Source organism: Echinops telfairi, unplaced genomic scaffold (assembly GCF_000313985.2).
Source record: "Echinops telfairi isolate 266 unplaced genomic scaffold, ASM31398v2 ScPeMD7_7416;HRSCAF=8454, whole genome shotgun sequence".
NCBI lineage: Eukaryota > Metazoa > Chordata > Mammalia > Afrosoricida > Tenrecidae > Echinops > Echinops telfairi.
In genome coordinates this window covers 4,607,620-4,629,695 of record NW_022111316.1, presented here as the reverse complement: position 1 = coordinate 4,629,695, position 22,076 = coordinate 4,607,620, and the positions used below count along the sequence as shown (strand labels likewise).

General features: G+C 44.9%; 1 protein-coding gene across 3 annotated transcripts in view; it reads left to right on the top strand.

Moving 5' to 3' along the window:
* The first annotated feature begins 3,777 nt into the window (after window positions 1-3,777).
* The window catches only part of ZDHHC5 (zinc finger DHHC-type palmitoyltransferase 5), a 27,960-nt gene continuing 9,661 nt past the window's right edge, over window positions 3,778-22,076 (top strand). The window contains exons 1-3 of one of the 3 annotated variants that reach the window (XM_045297031.1): window positions 3,778-3,850; window positions 7,598-8,778; window positions 16,375-16,496. In XM_045297031.1, coding sequence (XP_045152966.1) covers window positions 8,675-8,778; window positions 16,375-16,496 — 226 coding nt within the window. In that variant the 5' untranslated portion in view covers window positions 3,778-3,850; window positions 7,598-8,674. Of the gene's footprint in view, window positions 3,851-4,000; window positions 4,073-6,737; window positions 6,807-7,597; window positions 8,779-16,374; window positions 16,497-22,076 lie in introns of those variants that run through there. The other 2 variants (XM_004714910.3, XM_045297030.1) reach the window with 2 other exon arrangements.

The window sequence follows — 22,076 nt, the reverse complement described above, 5'->3', positions numbered from 1 at the left end:
AGTGCTGGGTCATTAGAAAAATTGATGTTACTGGTGGAATTGCCTTATACTTCAGGGGGGTGATGGACAATGTTTTATTTTTCTGTTTCTATGGGGTTTTGTTTTCCTGCCTTTAGTTAGTTTGGTTTTGTTTTTAATGGGGTTTTGACTTTGTCATACTATGACTGCCAAAGTAAACCTGAATGGTATATATTCCAGGGACAAGCAGATGGATTCTGTGCCCCCACTTAACTCTAGCCCCAATCCAAGAACAGTTAGTTTTAATAACATGCCGCCAGCTTGATACTCACTTTCATGAAATGATCAATGAAGATAAGGGTACTACAACAAAGTGTGGTGAAGAAAGCAGCTATCAATTGGAATTGTGTCTGTGTTCTTAAAGGCTTGTATTCAAACAAGCAGCTATCTAAGCGAGGGGTCAAGTGCACATGGAAAAAGCACACGAGCTTGTGAGATCCTAAGACGACAATAACAAAATTCACATATTGCAAAGGGAAAAGTATCAGAGCCTAAATTGCAAATACCCAATTTGTAGGAGGAAATGGAAGGTAGTGGGAGCCCAAAAACAATCTGCAGAGTATCTAGTCAGATTAAGCCGCTGGCATATCCCCTCTAGCCACAGGCAAAGGTCTCAAATAGCTTTACTATCAGATAGAGATCATTGCAATCGTGGTTACTGGATTGAACTTGATATTTGGTCAGTTAACTTCCCTCATGACCCAACTTGAAATTGTTCTAGGTGCAAGTATTTCTTGGTTGTTCCATTACAAAAATTTCTTCCCTGGCCTTTTAAATACTGATGGTGGTCTTTTCTTTCTTAATCATTACATGTATTTTTATCTTTGTATTACTATTTTATCCTTACCACTTTATTTAGTTTCTGTTTTTTATTGTTTTCGTTGGGTTTTCCAGTTGTGAAGCACAGGAGTAGATGCATAGAGATGATGACTGAGGCAAGGATTTACTAGGGTGGGTGTGGAAGATAGGGAGGGGGAGGAGGTTGAGGGAGAAAACTATGCAGGAGACAATGTATGCAGGAGAAAACAATGTATGCAGCACTAGAACAGATTGTGATTACTAAACTCATCTGAAAAGCAATTTAACCACAAAAAATAAAAAATTCTGAAGTTGATTGGGATAATGGTTGCATAATTCTTGTTGATATGATTGAACTATTGAATTGTATGATATGTGGATTATGTGCCAATAAAACTGAAAAAAAAGGAAAAAATAAAATTTGTTGTGCTTGACATAATGGATGTATACATACATTATGTACACATGAGTTGTATGAGCCCCCAATAAAATGATTTAAAAAAAATTGAAAGCAGGACTCAAAGAAGATACCTATACAACAACAACAAATCTGTTTCCTAGCTTAAAAAAAAATAGAGCCTAGGGGTATTCTGTATTCTGTTCTGTCACTTGGGGGGTCTTAAGAGTTGAAAATTGACTCAAGAACACGTAATAACACTTGAAAGTAGGTACCTGAGTGGCACCAGTGGTCTACAATTGGTTACTAACCTAAAGCTTGGCTCCAATTCACCCAGTGGTGCTGTGGAAGAAAGGTCTGACATTCTGCCTCTATAAAGATTATAGTCAAGAAAATGCTATGGAGCAGCTTTACTTAAGCTTCTCCTCTGTAACACATGGCATGGAATTACCACGTGGTGGAACCACCTACAGGACAGTGGGTTTTCATTCTTTTAATAGAAAGGAAATGAATGGGGCCTACTCTGTGAGGCTAAGGAAATGAAATAGTCTTAAAATCCAAGAAAAATAGAGAAGTTTGACTTCATCCTTAGGAAATGTAATAACATGATTGGAAGGGAGAATATTTCATGGAAATAAGACCAAATATACATACTGCATTCCTCGGTATCCCCAAAACAAACCCTCTGCTGCTCAGTAGATTCCAACCCAATGCAAAGAAGGGCAAAATAGAGCTGCCCCAAAGGGTTTTCAAGGCTGTAAAACTTTATGGAACTAGATTGCCACACATTTCTCCTGCAGAGGTGCTGGTTTCAAACTGCTGACCTGCTGATTAGCAGCTGAACTATTGCACCACTATGGCTCCTCCTGGATCCTCACTGAAATAACAAAACCCCACTAAACTCACTGTCAACAAGTCCATTCTGATGCATAGGGACAGGATAGAACTGCCCCTCGGGGTTTCTGAGACTCTAAGTCCTACAGGAGTAGAAAGCCTCATCTTTCTCCCACAGAGCAGCTGGTGGGTCCAAACTGCTGACCTTTTGATTAGCAGCCCAGTGGGTAAATTTGCTCCTTATAAACCCCAAGTTATAAAGATTTCGGTTTTTTTAACACTGCCATTAAGAAAATTCTAGGGTATGTTGTAATAGGCCCAAGTGGTGGATTGAAGCCCTTAGCACGAATAAACTTGAACCTCAGGCCATGTCAAAGAGGAACTAGACTAGACCTAGAAATTAAGCAAGTAGACTTTTCTCCTTTTCCTAGCTGCCTAATGTTAAGAGTATCAGCAGCCCAGTTAAACCCAGCAAAATCTGATCCAAAGCAGAGAACAGATCACTCTTGAGAGGCAAGAAAACTTGGCTTCAGAGAAGTGGCGGATGGACACCTTGTAGAAAGACAAGTATGCAACAACCGCAGTGCTCTCATAAGAGAAATGGCTTGGGGCTGCATGGAGACAGACTAGTTCACAGTTTTAGGCTAAAACTTTGGCGCTGTGATCTAGGGAGAGTTGAGCAGCAGCCCGCCAGCCAGTGCTTTTCAGAGAACCTTTTCCTTTCAAGCTTGTATTCCTTCCCCGGTTGAGGGAGATTAGGAACGGGGCGAGAATGTAAGGAACTGGGAGTCAAGGGTCAGCTTGCTCCTCCGGGCACTACTGCCACCACCACAGATCTCGTGCGCGCCCAGATTTGCGCACATTGTCCTTCCTCCTCCCCCGCTGGCAGCAGCCTGGCCAGCCACTCATCTGGGAGCTGCTGCACTGCCTTTCCTATGATACGGGGATTCGGTCAGTACCAGGGAACTTCGCCATCAAAATTGATTTAAATAAAGTTTCCACTATTTGTGGAAGAAAAAAAAAAAGCGTTGTCAGTCGTCAGACAGCTGACCAATGTGTGAAGGACTGAAGTAGGAAAAGGGGGGAACCTATCGGTGATTGGTTTTACCCGACTTATGTCGGGCCTGTACCACGCGTACTGGGAGGTGGTTTGGTGAATTCGAGAGGGTGGCTGCTTGCTTTTTGATCAGTCCTACTGCACAGTCATGAGTTATTTTATATTTCTGAAGGTTGGGTTCCAGGTACAGTAAGAAAAAGCAATGGCACACACGAATCTGGAAGGCTCCTCGCACCATTTCCCCATTCCTGCCTCCTGCGCAGTATGCCAGCCCTCTCCCAGGCGTCTGCGGTGCCCGACGGCCGTGCGGGCGCGCTCCCGTTTCCTGGCGTGGGTACGGCGCTGTGCTCCTACAGCCAATCAGACCGCGAGGTCGCCGCGGTCGCCCCCGGTTCGCGCGCACGCTCACGAGCGGCGAGCGGGTGGGGGGTTATGGGTGAATGGGCGAGTGAGCCGGGGCTGGCGCGGCGGCGCGAGTCGCATGAATGAGAGAAACGTGCCCGGCGCGAGACGTCGCGCGTGCCCGGGCCCGAGAGCCAATGGGAACGTTGGGAGGGCTCCAGACCCGGTACTGAGGGCCACGGCCGCGCGCCGGCTGGGAGACGAGCGTCGCCGGACGGGAGCGCGCGCGAGCAGGGCGGGCGTGGAGCGTGCGGGGGCCGCGCGCTGCCTCTCAGAGGCCGGACGGCACTGCCGGGAGGCGGCGGCGACGAAGCGACGGCGCCGCTGACGGGCACCGCGGCGGGGTGAGCACGGGAGACACTGGCCCCTGCGGAACCGGAAGTGCCGGGCCGTTGAGGTGGGAGGGGAGAGTGACCTCTAGGGAAGGGGGACCGGAGAGGGGGGAGGTGGTTGAGGCCCTCTCCCTCTGCGGGGCCGGGTCATCCAACTGTGGCGAGACCCGTGGGCCCCGGAAACGGAGGACCAGGAGAGGCCCGGCTTCCTCGGCCGCCGGGGTTCAGAAACCGGTTAGTGCTGGAACCCCCGTTCCCAGCTCGGGATCCCGGCCCCTTCCGCCCCCGGCCCTGCGCTCCGGACTTTGTCACCCCGGTCAGCCGGCTCCCGCCGCCGCCGTGGGCCCGGCCGCTGTGGAGTCCGTGTTCTCGGGCTCAGCGACGGCCGCTGGGCTGTCCCCCGACTCGGCGCCAGCGCCGGGGTGGAGACCGGGTGCTGTTCCCCTTTACTGCCCTGCGATGTGGGTCCCTCGCCCCACTCGACTGATTGAAGTGTTTGGGCTCGTGCCTGTCTGTGTTTTCCAGCCCGTCTCCCTTCTCCCCCTTCCTCCTCCCCAGCCGGGGCCGGGTGCTCCGTGCGTTTTTAGTAGTTTGTACTTTTGATAATCGGAGCTCGAATGGGTCTGCCAATATTTTGCCTGTGGAAGTCTCTTTGTGGGGTAGGGAGATGGAAAGTGTTTGACCCACATGGCCGAATGAAAACATTGAACCGAGAAGTAAGTGTCATAAAGTTCGGAAGGGAGGTAGGTGAGAGATGAGATAGATGCTGTGCCACAGGTCAGAGGTTGTGGATTTTTCACTTCCTGGTTAATGCCATCTTGGGCTGACATTTGCAGGTTCATCCTTTATCCCCAGGGTCTCTTTCTCCTGGAGCAAATCTCTTCAGAATGTCCATTATCACCCATCTGTAGAACCCACCCAGTGTTTACAATAATTATATTGACATTTATTTTGCTCTCTCAAAAACACTTTTGCACTTCTGCCTAGCCTTTCCTCCATTGTGTTGTCATGTGGATTATCCCGGGGCACCTAATTGATGCATATTCAAATGTACTATTTTGCAGTATGTCACCACTTTATATTTCAACCAACAATAGTTGTGCTGTCAGTGGTGCTATGCTTCCACAGAGGTGCCTTACCATCGCTGGTACTTTACACACAACTCATAGATCTGTTTCTAGAGTTTTACTTTTAGCCTTTGAACCACATATCCAGGTTCAAATGTACATCACCATCCCATTGTGTATTCTGAGTATGCCCTCCACAGTTTGTGGTACCCCTTTCTCATCCAGGTTTGGATGGACCCTACCTCTGAACACACCCCTCTTCTGGCCTCATCCTTAGCCTTGTGAGACAGCATGATCTTCTGTTAAGACAGGGTTTGTTTTTGTTTGTACCCAATAAATTCGTAAAATTTATACTGCCCCTTCTAATTTGTTTTCCCCTAACATCCTTGTTGATCTTTCGTATCCTAGTGTTGTTCTGGGATATATATGAAATTGTATAGGCTTCCTGGCCCCACATGCCTATGGCAGTATTAGACTTCTTTTGCCCCATAGAAAGTAAAATCTTAAATAATATATGGTGTCTGCATAATGTCTTACTCTAGATGAAATGTGAGGTATATATATTTTTTTAATTTTCTGTAATCTGTGGGGTTTTAAGGAAAGATTGCTTTAACAACTACCTGTAAACCAAAAAAGCCCTCCTTTTATTAACAAGAATTAGGGGCTTGGGGGCTGTAAAACTTTTGGGGGGGCTGGGGAGCTAATCTTCACTGAGGAGAAAGCTATTTGAAGTGCTGACCAATGTAAAACCCACTATGCCACAACAAACAAGCTCCCTGCCATCAAGTTGATTCTGACACATAGCAACCCTGTAGGACAGAGCAGAACTGCCCCTTTTGGGTTTCTGAGCCTTAAATATGTCTGGGACCAAAACACCTCTCCCAAGAAGCAACTGATGGTTTTGAACCACCAACCTTATGGCTACCAGGTCAAGGTATAATCCATTATGCCATAAACCACAAACTGCTCACTAACATGGAATTCAATTTCGACTCACAGCAATCCTATATGACAGGATGGTCCTGTCCCTGTAGGTTTCTGAGACTATAAATCTTTTTTTTTAGTATATGTGCTGCCGAAGCGAACACATGAGACTATAAATCTTTATGGAAGTATAAAGCCTCATCTTTTTCCCAGAGAGTGGCAAGTGGTTTCAAACCTCTAACCTTGTTAGCAGCACAACACATAATTTATACCACCAGGGCTCTTTTTTCATTATGCCATTTTGAGGCCTAAGTTCAGAGGTGTGGGCTTTGATTCTTTTAGGCAACTGGGCGTTAAATCATCATAAAATCAGGCTACAGAAGTTTGGTCTTTGTAGGACTGTAATAATGTATTTTCCAGGGTTCTCTCTGTTCTGGTGTTGCCACTTGGTCCTCTATAACCCTATCTGTTTTAGAAAGAGAGATATTTTTTTTAGATCACTTTATTAGGGGCTCATACAACTCTTATCACAATCCATACTCACATCAATTGTGTAAATCGCATTTGTACATTCATTGCCCAAAAAGAGAGATCCTAAAGGAACCCTTTGCCTTCTGTGCCAGAAGTCAGACAGACAGACAGACAAGAGGTGACGAAGTTCAGGGCACATTTGAACTTCACTGTTGGAAAACTTTGAAGTCTTTAATTTCTGCTTTAGGTTTTAATGGAACTATGAGACAGGGTGAGGGAACTTTTCTTTTAAAATTCTAATTGAAGTATAATTTTTGGTTTGCAGATGGCAAGTTCTCATCCTGGGCAGGTCCCGTGGTGGATGAGAAAGGTAGAAAGATTTCGGATCAGCAATGAGGCATGTGGATTCTGAACCTGGTTACTCCAGTGATTCAGTGGAATGGCCTCAGGCCTTCTCCAGCCTTCAATTTTACTGAGTGGGATAAGGGACTGTGTCACCAGCTAATGTGAGTAAAGTGCTTTGAGATCACTAGATGAAAAGCATCCTATAAAATTCAAAGTGCTGGTGTTATTTTGTTACTATCATCAACAGAAATAATTATTACTCTTAATCAGGAGTAGGTGGGGCTCTGTTTGCTTAATAGGCTGAGGTAGGAAGGAAAAAACTGTTGAATTTGGAAGAAAGAGACCTACCCTGATGGTAGCCTCAGTTTTTCTCCAGAGGTATCTCATCTTTCAGTGCAAAGCTGTTTCTTACCTTGCCCTTTGATGGTGAATTCCCAAAGCCTGAAAATTCAGCTTCTGCCTCTTCAGGGCTATAGCTAAAAAGAGAGAGAAGCTCACTGTTCTAATTTTGAGGTTACTTTTTTCCTTTTGTCATTGTTGCAATAAATGCTCACTTTGTCCAAAAAGAAATCTCTTTCCTGAGACTGCCCTCCATTGCTGTGTCTGTCTGTTTTTAGATTTTGATATTCCTGGTATTTGGTATGGCCCATTTGTGTCAGTTGAGACGGGCCCCTTGCTGGAGCTAATGTAACACCTAGTCCTCTGCTGACCTTAGGGTAGCTGAAGGCCGGGTGTCCTCGCTCTAGTCAGAACAGCATTGAGGATTGTGAGGCATTCGGAACCCATTGCCCTCCCAGTTTTGAGTCCTATTCTGAATCCGTGTAAGTGAAATGGAAACTAATCTTTCTCTCCAAGGCACTCAGTAACAGAGGAGCCTGTGGAGTTTTAGCTTTGGTGCTTTTAGGAACTGTCCTCAAAGAATTTCTCTGATAAAGATTCTTGTTTCCTCCAGGTGAGGCACCGTGACCCAGTTGATCTCCGTTCCCAGAAAGCCCAGAGTTGAAGATGAAAGATCAGTGAAGTCTGTTCGCCTGGAAACGGGGAGACCTTTGGAGCTTTGCTTTCACCCACAGTAACCTCATAAAGTGTCATTGAGTGGAATTGATTGCTTCAGCCTCTCCTGTTTATTGGGAAGACTATGGCTTCAGGGATTCTACATCCCCATTTAGTTTTGCATGAACTCCATAGGAAACGAAGCCATTAAAGGGCTTGGGAAGAACAAGAAGAGATTGCAGACAGACCAGCCGACTCTTTCTCCTTTCCCTTCTCCTTCAAGGAACAGGATTCAAAGAACACCTTGTCACAGCTGTTGCCCAGCTTTAGCCATCAAGCGAGACAGAGAGAGAGAGAGCGCGAAGGGAAACACAATTAGCCCACCACTGCTAGGCTTCTCCCTGAGGAAGTCGAGGTGTGGGAGAGGTGGCATCGAGGAGACGCCCCCAAAGGGACAAGGACTGGAGTGAAACAGCTTCTGGTTAAAGCTGGAAGGGGCCACTGGTTCCTCCTTGGATTAAAATAGAAACACAGGGCACACCTCCTGAAGGTGCCGCTCACATTCTGTGGACGTGTGGTCGTTGGGAAGGTGCTAGAGCATCTCCTCGGCATAATTTTTCCTTGCCTGCAGTCACCTGCTCTCCCCTCCCTTTCCTTTTGAAGACTTGCCGCCATCCATGAGCTGTTCCTTGGCCTGTCTAGCGGCCCATATTCTACGCCTACAGCCATTTGCATGTGTGCAGCATATTTTAAACTGTACAACTTGTGTTACTTACTCTCCCCTGTGCCTTGTTCTGGGGAGGTTGTTTTTCATCATCTGGAATCACCTTTCCCCCTCCCATATGCATTCTTACATCTGAGATCTTTTGACCTTTGCTTTTACTTGGGAGGGGGAAGGGTGATCATTTAAATCTTACATCCCTGGTTTCCCTCTGCCCTCTTCCCTGTTGTTACCCTCATCCCATTTTCTTGGCTGTTCCTCCGCTGTGTGGGCCTGGGCTATGCGGCAGGGCAGGTCTCCCAACAGAGCTCCACCATGCCCGCAGAGTCTGGAAAGAGATTCAAACCCAGCAAGTATGTCCCGGTCTCAGCAGCCGCCATCTTCTTAGTGGGAGCCACAACACTCTTCTTTGCCTTTACGTGAGTTTTCTCCCCATACTGTATTTGGGTGGGGGGCATTCCCATGCATGGGGAGTGGCGGGGGTGGGGTGGGGCTGTGGGGGTGTGCTTTTTCTCATGAGTATTGCTAAGGACTTGCAATGCCAAGTGACTGGGAATACATGATGTTTGATACAGGTAAATCCAAATCCAGAAATGTAGTAAGAAAAAAGAAAAAGTGATTTTCTTTGTATTAAAGCTGAAGCCTGGTGAAGCAAGGACTATTGGAAAGGACACATTATATTTAGGAAAAGAGTTCCAGAATGTTCGTTCTTGCTGAACGAAATGGCAGTAACTCCCATTCCCAGTTCTTTTGGGAAAGAGAAAAGGCCTAAATTTGTTCAGCTTTCTGGTAAATTTTTTACTTGTAGAAGCTTCTACCTTCTCCTCCCTCCCTTTGAAATCATAGGTGTCTTCGTGATATCCTACCCAGCTCCCTCATTAGATGACCCCAAACTAGGAAGGAAGTGGGAGGAAACCACCAGAGTGGCCTGCCACAGTTTAAGTAATCAATTCTACAAGAGAAACAGCTGTAGACTAAACGAAAGGTTTTTCTGACGACTTTTCCGCAGGATATCTGATGCTTAGGTTTGAGATTGTGGGAACTGAGTGCTGGGATGTTTCAGAATTGATTTATAAGATACCCTAATGAGACAGTTTCGTTGGTTACACAGATGTTTTTCTCTCTATTGAAGCTGAAGCCTGGAGAAGGGAGAGCACTGGAAAAGGGCATGTTTTACCTAGGAAGAGAGTTCTAGAATGTTTGTTCTTGGTGAATGAAATGGCGGTTTCCCAGTCCTTCTGGGAAAGACATTTGGTACTTGAAGGAGTTCCCATTTAGGATCTGTGTCATACCTACTTCAGCATTTTGTTCATCTACTTGTTAGTGGCAGAGCCTGAGTCAGGTATGCCGTCTTTCCCCGTTTCTGGTATCTTAGCTATTGACCTAGCAAGCATCTAGAATTGTGCTGTGATCCACTTAGAAATTAACATGTGCCAGGCCGCTGAGCCTTTTACTGTTGAGTCATTAAATCCGTTCTCCAGCTGCAGCTTAGGGTGCTGAGTGCAGGCTAGATCTGGGAAGCCCACTTTGCTGTAATCCAGGCCCAGAGTTGATGCTGCTCTGCTGCTCACAGCAATATAAGGTAGCCGAAAAGAGGACAAGAGTGAAGTCAAGTGCTAGGGAATAAAAGCAGTTGGGAATCAATGAAGGATGAATGCAAATGAATGAGAATTGGTGGGGTGGGAGCAGTTACTATTATGTGGAGAAATATAGAACAGGAATTAAATCTGAGATGAGAAGGAAGGAAAGCATCAACTGGGCTCTGGATGCAAAAGGAATTCTACCATGTGGATCACTTGGTAGAAGAATCAGCAAAGTAAGAATGATTTATTTCCATCTAGTTCTTAAATGAGGATGAATGAACCCATTACTTAAAGTAGGAGTTAACTCTCCCTCCCCCTCCTTCCCCCTGAAGCAGGTGGGGGGTGGGGGGCAGGGGTAGGGGTGGTGGTTTCGGAGGTGGGTGGCCCCAGCCTGACTAGGTCTGCGGATCCCCCAGGGCTCTAGAGAGAGCGCCCCCGTTCTTCCATCTGGCTTCTCTTTTCTGCATGTTCCTTTTCTCTTGCCTAAGCTCACCATGCACCCTTTATGCGTTGGCTACCAATACAGGGTGAGTCATCAGTGTCAGGACTTGTTCTGGTTTCTGTTGTCAGTAGAATCAACCTTTTAGCCAAGAACACTTCCATCAGATCCTAGTATCCTTGCAATAGTCATGCTGGGTCAGGAGGTGTGTTTACAAGACCAATTTGGCTCCCTTGGCCCCCTTAGAACCTCATTGTTGAGTGTCTGTTACTCCAAGAGGGAAAGCCTTTGGAGAAAGTAGGAAGTTCAGGGACTGAGTGGTTTCCCTCTGCTCATCTGTTCTTGAGGACAGGGCAAGCAGAGGCTTTGATCCTGACTTGCTAATCTGGAACCATTGGAGTGCTTGTCTGGTTATACCAGTTTGCCCGGAGTTGTCCTGACACGGACAGTTTCTCAATTGGTAGTTGAAGCCATTTAACCTACTTTCCTCTTGACTGGTGCCAGTAAAGTGGGGGGGGTGGGGGGTGGCGGGCTCCTCATTCTGTGGTCTCAGAGACCCAGGCAAAAGGATTTGGGAGGACAAGATTGACTCTGCTTATAAGTCTTGACTAGGAATTACTGCTTTGAATCCAGAATTAATAGAACCCTAACATTGAGAGTTGCTCCTGGTTTTAGCTTCTACCATGAATGTTTGTGGGTTGGCTTCTTCCCTCAAAGATCTTGTGGAAGCAGAAGTACCCTGTTTATCTTCCGCTATCACCTGGCTCTTGAAGAGAAGAAGAAAAGTTAGGGTTGTCCTCTGAAATTCTCTGACCATAGGGTTTCCTCCACCAGCATGCAGGCACGGGCCCAGGTGCTACTCACTGTTTTGAAACACTGTTCCCCGAGGGCGCTGCCCCTTTTGAGGTTCAGTTCCATGGAAAACAATACACGGATGAAAATTCTTGGTTTCAAGAGGAAAGGCAAGAGCAACGCTTTCTTTGAACCAGTGCTGGTTTAGGTCCTTAAATCTGTACCAGGGGTAGGTTGACCCAACTAAGCAAGCTAAGCTTATTTACGCATGTGTAGTGAATAGTTAACACAGGGTTTTCATGTTTACCTTACTCACTGGCTACTCTGTCCCTGTCAGGGATTGTAAATTTGGAAAGAGGCTTTGATTCGACTGGAAGGCGCTGTGGGCTTCAGGAGAGGCAGATGCTAGGCTGAGCTAGACGTAGAATCTTGGATGCAGTGTAAAGGGTGAAAATGTTAACTACAGATAGGGAAATAAGCACAAGTCAGCCCATGCTTACCTTGCTTACTGGGTAATCTGATGCTATCTGTAACTACCCTGTCACCTCTTACTCTCTTCACTAGGCTACAAATGGTGGTTCTTACATCACTGTAAACCGTAGGTGAGAATTAACTTGGAGACCTAAACAACTGGGAGTAGAAGGGAGAGTCCCTTTCCAGCTGACTGGTATAATTAGTGACGGCATGTAGGCTTCAACTAATTAGGAACAGCTTACCTTCCGTATTTCTCTGTCAAGCAGAGAAACCATAAGCAGAACTTAACAAGTTGACCTGCTCATCAGAGAAATGGCGATCTTCTGCCTCAATCTTGAGACCTTCCTCCTCCTCCAAGCCTCGATCCCTTTCATCCACTGACCGTGTCCAATACCAAACTAGTTGGATGCGTGATTGGGGCACCTGTCTTAATCAGCTCCCTTTCTCCCTGTTTGAGAAGAAGAGCAGCTGTGAAAGTAACCCTTTCTTTTCCCATTAAGAATTCACTCACTGCCACTGAGTTGATTCTGATGTATAGCAACCTTTGTAGGACAGGGTAGAACTGGCTCTTTGGCTTTCTAGGGCTGTCAATCTTTACCGGAGCAGAAAGCCTCATCTTTCTCACTTGGAGTGGCTGGTGATTTTTGAACTGCCGACCTTACAGTTAGCAGACAGATGCCTACTCCATTATGCCACCAGGGCTCTTTATTAACACTAGTATAGGTGGATCCTCTCCTTTTGTGATTATTGGCAAGGGAGCACTGCTAGATAAGTGGGATAAGCATTATTTGGGGGTCAGGCTATTTTAGTTAAAATTTTTAACCTCTTTGGGTCTCAGTTTCTTCCTCTATAATGAGGAAGTTGAACTAGAACAGTTTATTTATGCAACATGACCCTTTTAGAAATGAAATAATATGTGGAACTCCAGGACAGGCTGTACAAGGTCTGTTCGGAAGTGTCTTTAAGTCAAATTTGTAGTCAGAGCAGTGCGTATGGTTCTTATTTAGCTGACTTACGGCAAGGGATGGCTCAGAACCTTTCCCATGACTGAAAAGCTGCGCTTTCAGCAAGTGGAAGTGACGTGTACGGATTGGGCCAGTCATGTTATTTACACATGAGACATAACATTTAAGGGCAAGTAGGGGAAACCCAGGCATTGCCTGTACCTAAAATATACAAGTTGGACTGCTCTGGCTCAAGTGAGTCTATGAAGCCCAGCCACGTGGTTATCTTCTCTTTGACTTCCTCAGGCCCTGAGACTTTCATAGGGCTCCTGGCAACACCATTAGAAGTCAATTAGAACAGCTAGTGTCTCATTATGCTCATTTCTAAAGTGGGTGGGCAGGAGGTCAGGGCATCCTAGGAGGAAGGATGGGAAGTTAGGACTGCCCAGAAACCCCTGGTCTTCTAGTGGCCCACCCACACACAGTATAGATGCTGCTTCCATTGTCATCCTCTGGCCCCTCCTACCCTTTAACCCAAAGCCAATAGGCAGCCTCATGGCTCTCCCTCTGGTCTGCCTCCCCCCCCCCATTTTTTTCTTTCCCCACCATGGCAGAGGTGTTAGCATCTGCTTTGAGTGGGAACAGCTAATGATTAAGGATTAATTGAGCAGTAGTTGTTCCTTTTTCTTTCCTGGGTGTTTTCATATCTAGTAATAAGTGCCCAGGTTCCACATGTAGCGTTCAGCTGCTGGAAAGCCTGGGCACCAGAACCACCCCTCCCCAATCAACAGGTGTTCCAAGAGTATTTGCCATCTGTAAGGAGAATTGTTGTTTGCCCACGGGATCTTGAAGAAGGCAGAGGATGACGCAGTCCCCAGTGAAGATCCCCAAGGGCAGGAAGTGGGACATTCATTCCACCCTCCTCTCAGCAACAAGGAACACTAGTCATTTATTCCAACTATGTCTTAGGCACAGGTGGAATGCACAGACCTGTTCTGTAGGAGCTGAGTGCCTCTCTATCTAAGTGTCCTTACTTCCCTAATAGCTCAGATGGGGAAGTGAAATCACAGAAGAAGGTGGAGCTGGAATGATAATTGATGATGGTTAATAATGTATTTGTCTGTCTTCAGCCAGCTAGTGCTCTGTTGAGCCAGCTGGTTTAAAAAGAATTCCAGAATCTTTTCAAACATCCCCTCCTTCATTCTCATATCTGTATTGGGTAGTGAAGTAACAGGCTTGGAGAGCTCCCCGGATGTTACTTAAGACCACATAGTGAGCATTGATTGAAATCAGATTAAAACCCAAAGCTTCTCGACTCCTGCTTTTTCTTTCCAAGAATTTCACCACCTTTTAAAAAGAGAACTACGAAACAGGATGCCAGAAGTGTGGGCTTTGAAACAAACCCACTCTCCCAATTTTCATTTGACCCTGAAATGGGAGTGCCACATGATGGGCTAAGGAACCTGTTTTCCTTAGGATGATATGGGTCTGGGAGCCACATCCGTGAGTCAGCCTCCCTCCTGGGTTTTGACCACTCCTAAGCTTCTGGAGCGCTAGGATTATTGCCATAGGCTGAAGACAAGCCCCAACAACAACTCCCCAGCTCAGGCCTCATTTCCTACTATCAAAGGGAACAGATTCAGACAGGCTCCTTGGGGTGGTCACCCAGAATCTGGCAATAGGAAAACTCTCCTCAAACAAAACCGTGTGGGAGATGTGACCCGGGCAGGCTCTGCTCACCGGGGCCTCTCCTTGGTGGACTGTTGCCTTGGCCTGAGTGCTATGCTTCAAAGCTGGGGGTCTCTGATGAGAATTGGACAGCAAATACTGGCTCTGTTGGCTGCCTTGTTTGCATCATTTCTAACTGCTGCCACTGTGGGGGCAGGGTTTATTTTGGCAACATCTTGGAACTCAGTTCCAGGGTTACACACTTCAACTGGGCTGGGTGGTTATCAAGAAAGTTGTAGGGGTGAGTTCGTCATCGAGGGGTAGGTGGTTGGCAGGGTACCAAAGAAATTAGCTCTTTGCTTTCTTTGGAAATAAAGCTGAAGAAAGCATGTTCAGGAAGATTGACATGGGAGCCTCTGAGGGTGCTGGGATGTCATTCCTGTTCACCAGCTATTCCAGAAACTTCCCTTCCCTCAGCAACAGAGGGCAGCCCTGCCTATTTCTTTCAGAAGCTCATGAGGCCACAGTAGCCAGTTCTAGGAATGACTTTTAAATCATGGATTCCTCAGTATTTTAAAGATTTAATTTCTTTTTCCCTTCTAATTGTCTTCCCAGACTGTGGGAGTCCAATGAGTCACCCTTTTCTCCTCTTCCCCAGGAGGAAATGGAAGCGACAGCTCAGTGTTAGGGAGGGGCTCTGACCTGGATGACTGGTTTTCAGTTTCTCTCCCTCCCTAGAGGAACCCAGGAGGTCAAGGCTTTGGGGTGGGGCAGTTCAGAGATCCTTCCTTCTTGCTTCTATTACACCCAAAAGAAACCTTGCCAAGACATGGGGCCATCTTTTTTGACCCCAAGAACTTGCATAAGGAAGAGAGAGGCTTCCTCCAAGCCATCATGAATCACTATTCAGGGCTATTCTTTTTTTAGTTTGATGGGGACAGGACTGCTGTGGATGAATTCACTAGGTTCTTAGGATGTTTTATTCTCTTGACACTGGCTTTCCTTCTGACTGGTCCAGATAAAAGGGACAAGGACAGATGCTGGCCTAATTCTGGAGATTAAATTCTCAGCCACAAAGTAGATTAGGGTGTTCGGCCGTTGTCTTGCAGTGGGAAGCTCTTTCCGAGTTGAGATAGAGCATGGGATATAACTGACCAAGCAAGAGGCACATCAGATGTTCTTCTGAAACACCCAGCTCCCAGGGCACAGCAGGCCTGAAGGCACAGCTCTTGCCGGGCTCCTACTTTGACTCCTGTCCCCGGAGGAAACAGCAGTTTAGTGCTGAACTAGGAAACACTTTTTTGTTTTTGTTAAAAGGGCCATGACGTATGTCTCGATTTGAATCCTGTGGAATATTGGATTTAGGGCTTTTAAGGTGTAGTTGCCTCCCCCACTCCTCATTCAGACTTAAGACTTCAAGGGTCTCCTGTGTCCTGATGTCTATTTTGTTATCTGTGTTGTGCCTCCTTATCTCCTCCCACCTCTCCCACTCCAAGAGCCAGCTTCTGAAACAGTGACGAAACTTTAGGCAATGGAGAGTGGTTAAGAGCCAGCTGGTAGGGGACAAGGCAGCCAGAAAGTAGGTGGTAGCCTGTGATTTAATTTAAGCCAATGTGAAGGTCAGTGGAACATGACCTCAGCCAGCTCCCAAGAAAGGAATGTGTGTGTGTGTGTGGTGTCAGTTACATAGGTGATCTCTGCTAAGTGTTCCTGTCTTGTTAGAGAGGAGATGGGCACATTCTAAAACACCTTGAAAGTTTCAGTTCATTCCAAAATGAATCTGAAGAACACAACCCTAAGTGCTGCATGGGGTTAAGGTAGGGGCGATCCTTTGTGTCTTGTACCTTGATCTGAAAACGAGGGAAGATTGATCTAGGTGTGGAGGCTGAGTGACACAGGGAATCTTGACTGTTCCTGATGAGACATAGGAAGGAACTCTCAGCCTTATATGATGTATAACATACATGGATAGCTCTGAGGCTCCTCCGCTATTGTCCTGTGTATCCCCCTGCCACCCCCACCAGCTTGGCCTCTCAGAATCTTGACAGATTTTGAGTATGGTCGGTGTCCAGTGTCATTAGAGGCAGCCTCTTATTTTCTGTATCGTCTATGCAGGTGTCCGGGACTCAGCGTGTATGTGTCACCTGCAGTGCCCATCTACAATGCGATTGTTTTTCTCTTTGTGCTGGCCAACTTCAGCATGGCCACCTTCATGGACCCAGGCATTTTTCCTCGAGGTAAGATCTCCCTCTCCTCTCTTGGAATCTATCTCTTACCTTTGAAAAAGAATGATTTGGGCACAGTTGTCCTGTATTATGGGATAATTTGAAAGTCTAATGATGAAAATTAGGAATATGTGCCGTAACTTGTAGGCATATGATCCACTTGGGGCCAGCTCTAAAGTTAAAAACATTTTGATACAAACTCTAATGGAGCCCTGAATAAGGCCCTAAGAGGGATGTAGAAAAGGATGTAATAATGTCTGTCCAGGTAAACTGGGGAAATGCTGTTGTAGGTGGGTAGGAAAGACTTCAAGTTGAGGGCGGGAGAGGAAAGGCATTCTGAGCAGACATAGCAACACGTGCTAGAACTGGAGTCCATGAAATGCTCAACTTCATGGGATTGCAGGATCTGGGCATGGTGGGGCCAGAGGGGTAGGTGGGAGACCTACAGCCAGACTGAAGGCTCTTTCATGCTTAAGCTAAGAGAGTACTTTTTCCTTTGAGCAGCAAAAGGTCTTTAAACATGGATTCATAGGGTCAGATACTCGTTTTACAAAGTAATTCCGTGTTTTGTTTTGATTTTTGGTGAAGTTATATAAACAAAATTTGCTCTATTCCATAGTTTCTGGTCACAATGACCAAGGACACAGGTTACATCCTTCACATGTGTCCACATTTTCATTTTTCCTGTTCTGGTCCTTTGACTTCCATTTATTAAATCTGTCTTTTCATCTGTGCTTTAAAATAGTTGTTGACCCTTTGGTCTTATATAAACAAAAACAAACAAACTCACTGCCACTGAGTTAAGCCGACTCATAGTAACCTTGTGGGACAAGGTAGAATTGTCCCTGTGAATTTCCAAGACTAACTCTTGACATCAGTAGAAAAACCTTATCTTTCGCCCTTGGATTGGCTGGTGGTTTCGAACTACTGACCTTGCAGTTAGCAGCCCAACTCTTAACTACTACGCCACCAGGGCTCCTTTGGTCTTCCATAGATTGTTTTAAAAAATACAATAATGTACAGATATCTTTTGGGAAGCTATTTCAACAATACAATCCAGGTGAGAACTTGAAGTCAAGGCTTTATTAACAGATATCAAATGTGGACACAACAGAATTTATTTATGAGCATTTACTTATTCTGGGATAGTAGGAGGGAGGAAGAAATGGCAAGGATAGTACCAAGGTTCCAAACTTGGGAGAAAAATTGGGTGCTGAGTTTTATAAACCAAGATACAGGTTATAGGCAACTGGAATAGGTTTGGAAGGAAGACAGAAAGAGCTGTCTTATTCATGTTCTAGTTAAGATTTGTCTAGAGTCATATGGGTAGAATTACCCACTGGAAACTGAGTTGTCACTGTCAAATGAACTCTCTATATGAGTCTTTCCCATATATTTGAATGCAAGAGGAGTGAGGAAACTTGTCCCGAGGAAGTATGTAAAGTGAAAATTAGGAAGAATCGAGGTCAGACCTTAACAATACTGACAGGTTTAATAATGAGCAGAAGAGGAGGAGCAAGTGGAGAACAATTGAGCAAGAAAGGTTAACAGAAGAAACTTGGGGGGGGAGAAAGGAAATTCATGAAAGATAGCACATGAAGTAGCTTAAGGTCAGCAGCACCAGAAATGAGAGCGCTCCAGTAGTCTGGGGATTCAAAATTGCCGATTGTTAGGGTAATTATGAAATGAGTGGTCTTACGCTTGTAATAGTATGTTTCTGCATGGAATAGGAATGGATACAGCTGAGTTAACTAAATTGTAATGTTTTGGAGAACAGTGAATAGGAAATGGGCATATAAACTCTGATTTTTACTATTTCAAGAAGTTAAGCAGAGAAAGCAAGAGGTGGGACAATACTTTATTGTGAAGAGAGAGAGGGTTTTTGTTTTATTAGGGCATATATAGCAAGTTTCCCCCTTTTGACTATTAAACTAAACGTTCCACTGCCATTGAGTCAATTCCAGCTTATAGCAACTCTACAGGACAGGGTAGAACTGCCCCTGTGGGTTTCCAAGACTAGCTCTTTATGGGAACAGAAAGCCTGCTCTTTCTCCCGAGGGGCTGGTGGTTTCGAACTGCTATCCTTTGAGGTGAGCAGCCCAACACATAACCATTACACCACCCAGGCTCCTATTACAAATGTTCAATTCAGTAACATTCATTTACATTCATTCTAAATGCTTTACCTTTAACAGAAACTTGGTACCCATAATTATGGCTCCAGTTTTCTTCAAACGGTCTCTCTACATTTTCCTATTCTATTTCAGATAAGGGGGATTGTATATTTGTCTTTTGTGTATGATTTATTTCACTCAGCATACTGTTTTCAACATCTGTCTAATGTAGCATGTATCAGAACTTAATTCCTCTTAAAATTATTTTTAAATCATTTTATTGGGGCCTCATTCAGCTCTTATCGTAATCCATACATACATCCATTGTGTCGAGAATATTTGTACATATGCTGCTATCATCATTTTCAAAACATTTTCTTTTTACTTGAACCCTTGGTAACAGCTCATTTTCCCCCCTCACCCACCCCCTCTCCCTCATGAACTCTTGATAATTTATATATTTTTTCCATGTCTTACACTGACAGTTGTCTCCCTTCACCCACTTTTCTGTTGTCCGTCCCCCGGGGAGGGGGTTATACGTAGATTGTTGTGGTCGGATATCCCTTTCTCCCGTCACCTTCCCCTCCTGGTATCTCTAGTCTCATTATTGGTCCTAAGGAGTCTTAAATTCATTTTGAGTAATATTCTATTATAGGATAATCTACCACATTTTATGTGTCCATTTTTTGGTGAGTCGTTTGCCCCTTTTGGCTGTCGTGAATAATGCCCCAATGAATAGTATAGTACACAGGTCTATTTGAGTGCCCTCAGGAGCTCTTCTGGGTTCCTACCTACGTAAGTGAATTGCTGGGCCATATAGTCATTTTATGTTTAACTGTTTTCCACAGCTGCATTGTTTGGACAAGCCCACCAGCAATAGATGAGGGTTTCAATTTCTCCATGCCCTGGCCTACATCTAGTAGTAGCCATCCTGGTGGGTATGAAGTGGTTTTGCTTTGCATTTCCCTAATGACTAATAGGGAATGGGTTACTTGTTGGGCTGCTAACCTCAAGGTCAGCAATTCAAAACCACCAACAGCTCCTGGGGAGAAAGATGAGGCTTTCAAGTCTCTGACAGTTGCAGTCTAGGAAACCCAGAGACAGTCCTACCCTGCCCTATAGGGTTGCCATGAGTGGGAATTGACTCGATGGCAATGAGTTTGGTTTTTGGTCTTAGGCCGTACAAGTAGTGAACATGCTAGGCCGCTATCTGAAATGTGAGAAGTTGAACTTCACCCAGTGGTGCCTCAGAATAATGGCTTGGCAATCCACTTTTAAAACCAGCCTTCAGAGCACAATTGTATTCTAACACACAGGAGGTCACGGTTGAGCTGGTGTCAGCACAACAGCCACTCGGTTCATAGCTAATGGGGTTAAGCATCTCTTCATGTATTTATTGGTCATTCGTATATTTTCATTGTGTATTCCAGTCTTTTGTCCATTTTTAAGTGGAGTTGTGTGTTTTTTGCTGTTACTGTGTTGTAGTTTATATATTCTGGATATGAAACACTTCTACCATATATGAGGGGCCTTGAAAAAGTCCTTGGAAAAGTGGAATTCAAAGATAATGGAAATTTTCCACAACTCTAAGAAAAGCTCCTTTTGGTTCTCAGATAGTTTCTTCCATTCTGTAGCGAGTTTCTTTGTTTTGTTAAAGTCCTTTAATACATATAAGCTTTTAATTTCGAAATGCAATTTACCTATTGCTTGTGCTTTTGATGCCATCTAATCCATTTTTAAGTCTTAAAACTTTGTTTCCTTTTAGTTTTTATACTTAGGTCATTGCTTTATATTGGTTCATGCCCATATAGGCTATAAAGTATGGGTTCAACTTCACGTTTTTCTTGTGAAGATCCAGTTGTCCCAGCACCATTTTTTACAAGGGCTCATTTCCGACTGAATGGACTTGGTAGGAGTTTACTTCTGGATGCTTCGGCTTTATTCCACCTATTTCTGCACCTATCCTATACCAGTGCCAGGCTGTTTTGATTGTTAAGGCTTTGCAGAGTGAAGTTTTTTTTTCTTTTTAAGACTATGAAAGATTTTAACATGTTCATAAGTACGAGGATAAAACCAGGTGAGAGGAGAAATTGAAGAAAGGGAATAAATTGATGAGTGAATTTCTAGGAAGAAGAGATGCTTTTCCCTGCATGTTGCAGGATTATACTTACTGAAGTAGGCTGTTTCTGACGTCATCTATGAGTTCTAACTATGAGAGTAAGAACTATCATCAGCGGAGTAAGAGGTAGAAAGACAAGTCAATTAAGATTGTTACTGATGACATTTAGTTTTTCTCTCAAATGGGAGATTATTTTGTAATGAGTGAGACACGTGGGGTTGGCATAGCATCTGGCTGAGATTACACTTTTCTGAAATCGTATAGGGAAGGACTGTGGCATCCCATAATCTCTCAGCCTCCTAGAACCTCCGAAGCACTGTGCTTCATTCATGGCTTCTGTTTGAAAGATTAGTTGAGTGGAAGGAGAGTCCCTTAGGCAAGGAGGGCTATTTTAATGAGCGTTAGATGTTCATTCACCAAGTGCCTATTGATGGACTATGCTGTATAGAAGACAAGGAGCCCTGGCGGCTTCATGGTTAAAACTCAGCTGCTAACGGAAAGGTTAGTGCTTAAGTGTAGAAGGCACTGTGGTGGTCATTTAGCAATTTAAAAAATCCTTGTTTTTTGTTTTGTTTTTGTTTTGCTCTTTTAGCAGCAAAAGAGCAGAGTGTATTTTGATTTTCACCAGTTACAATACCGGATGCTTCCCTTTCTCTCCCAGGAGCACCCACTACCAACCTACCAGTTTGACCCTCTCTTATAAAAACCCCGCAGTAGACAATTTTTCCCCCAATCCCTTTCACCATATTCTTTATAGCATGATACTAACAATGATCAAGTTAGTTGAGAGTGAGAAAAGAAAGAGGACTTAACCTGAAATCATCAGCCTTTCTTAAAAAAATCCTTGTTTTCACATAGCTTCATCTACAAGGGAATATAGGGATGATAAGTTATAAGGATAATCAAAGAGCTAGAATATTTTAGAGAATGAGCTCACGTATGGTGTGCATATTGAGAAAACATCCCAGCCCCAGTCCAGATCAAGTCAGTAAATCTGATATTAGCATATATGTCCGATACCAGTCTATAAATTCCTCTTCAGACTCATGCAACACATACAAGGATGCCAAGTACAGGAAGATCAAAGGTCAGTGGGTGGAAAGTCTTGTGGATCCAGTGATGGTGGAAGCATCATAGCGCTGGTGTGGAGTCTCCATGTGGCTTCTCCTGCTCCAAGGCTCTGGTTGCCATTAGCACAGCTCATCGTGGGTTGTCAACAGGAATATCTCACAGGGAGACGAAGCAGAGAGTATGGGTTTGGCCTCCAGTGAGTTATTTATCTCTGGAGCACCACCAGATGAGGTCACCAAGCTGCAACCTGATAGGCTAAACTCCTCCCCTTCACTTAAAAAAAAAAAT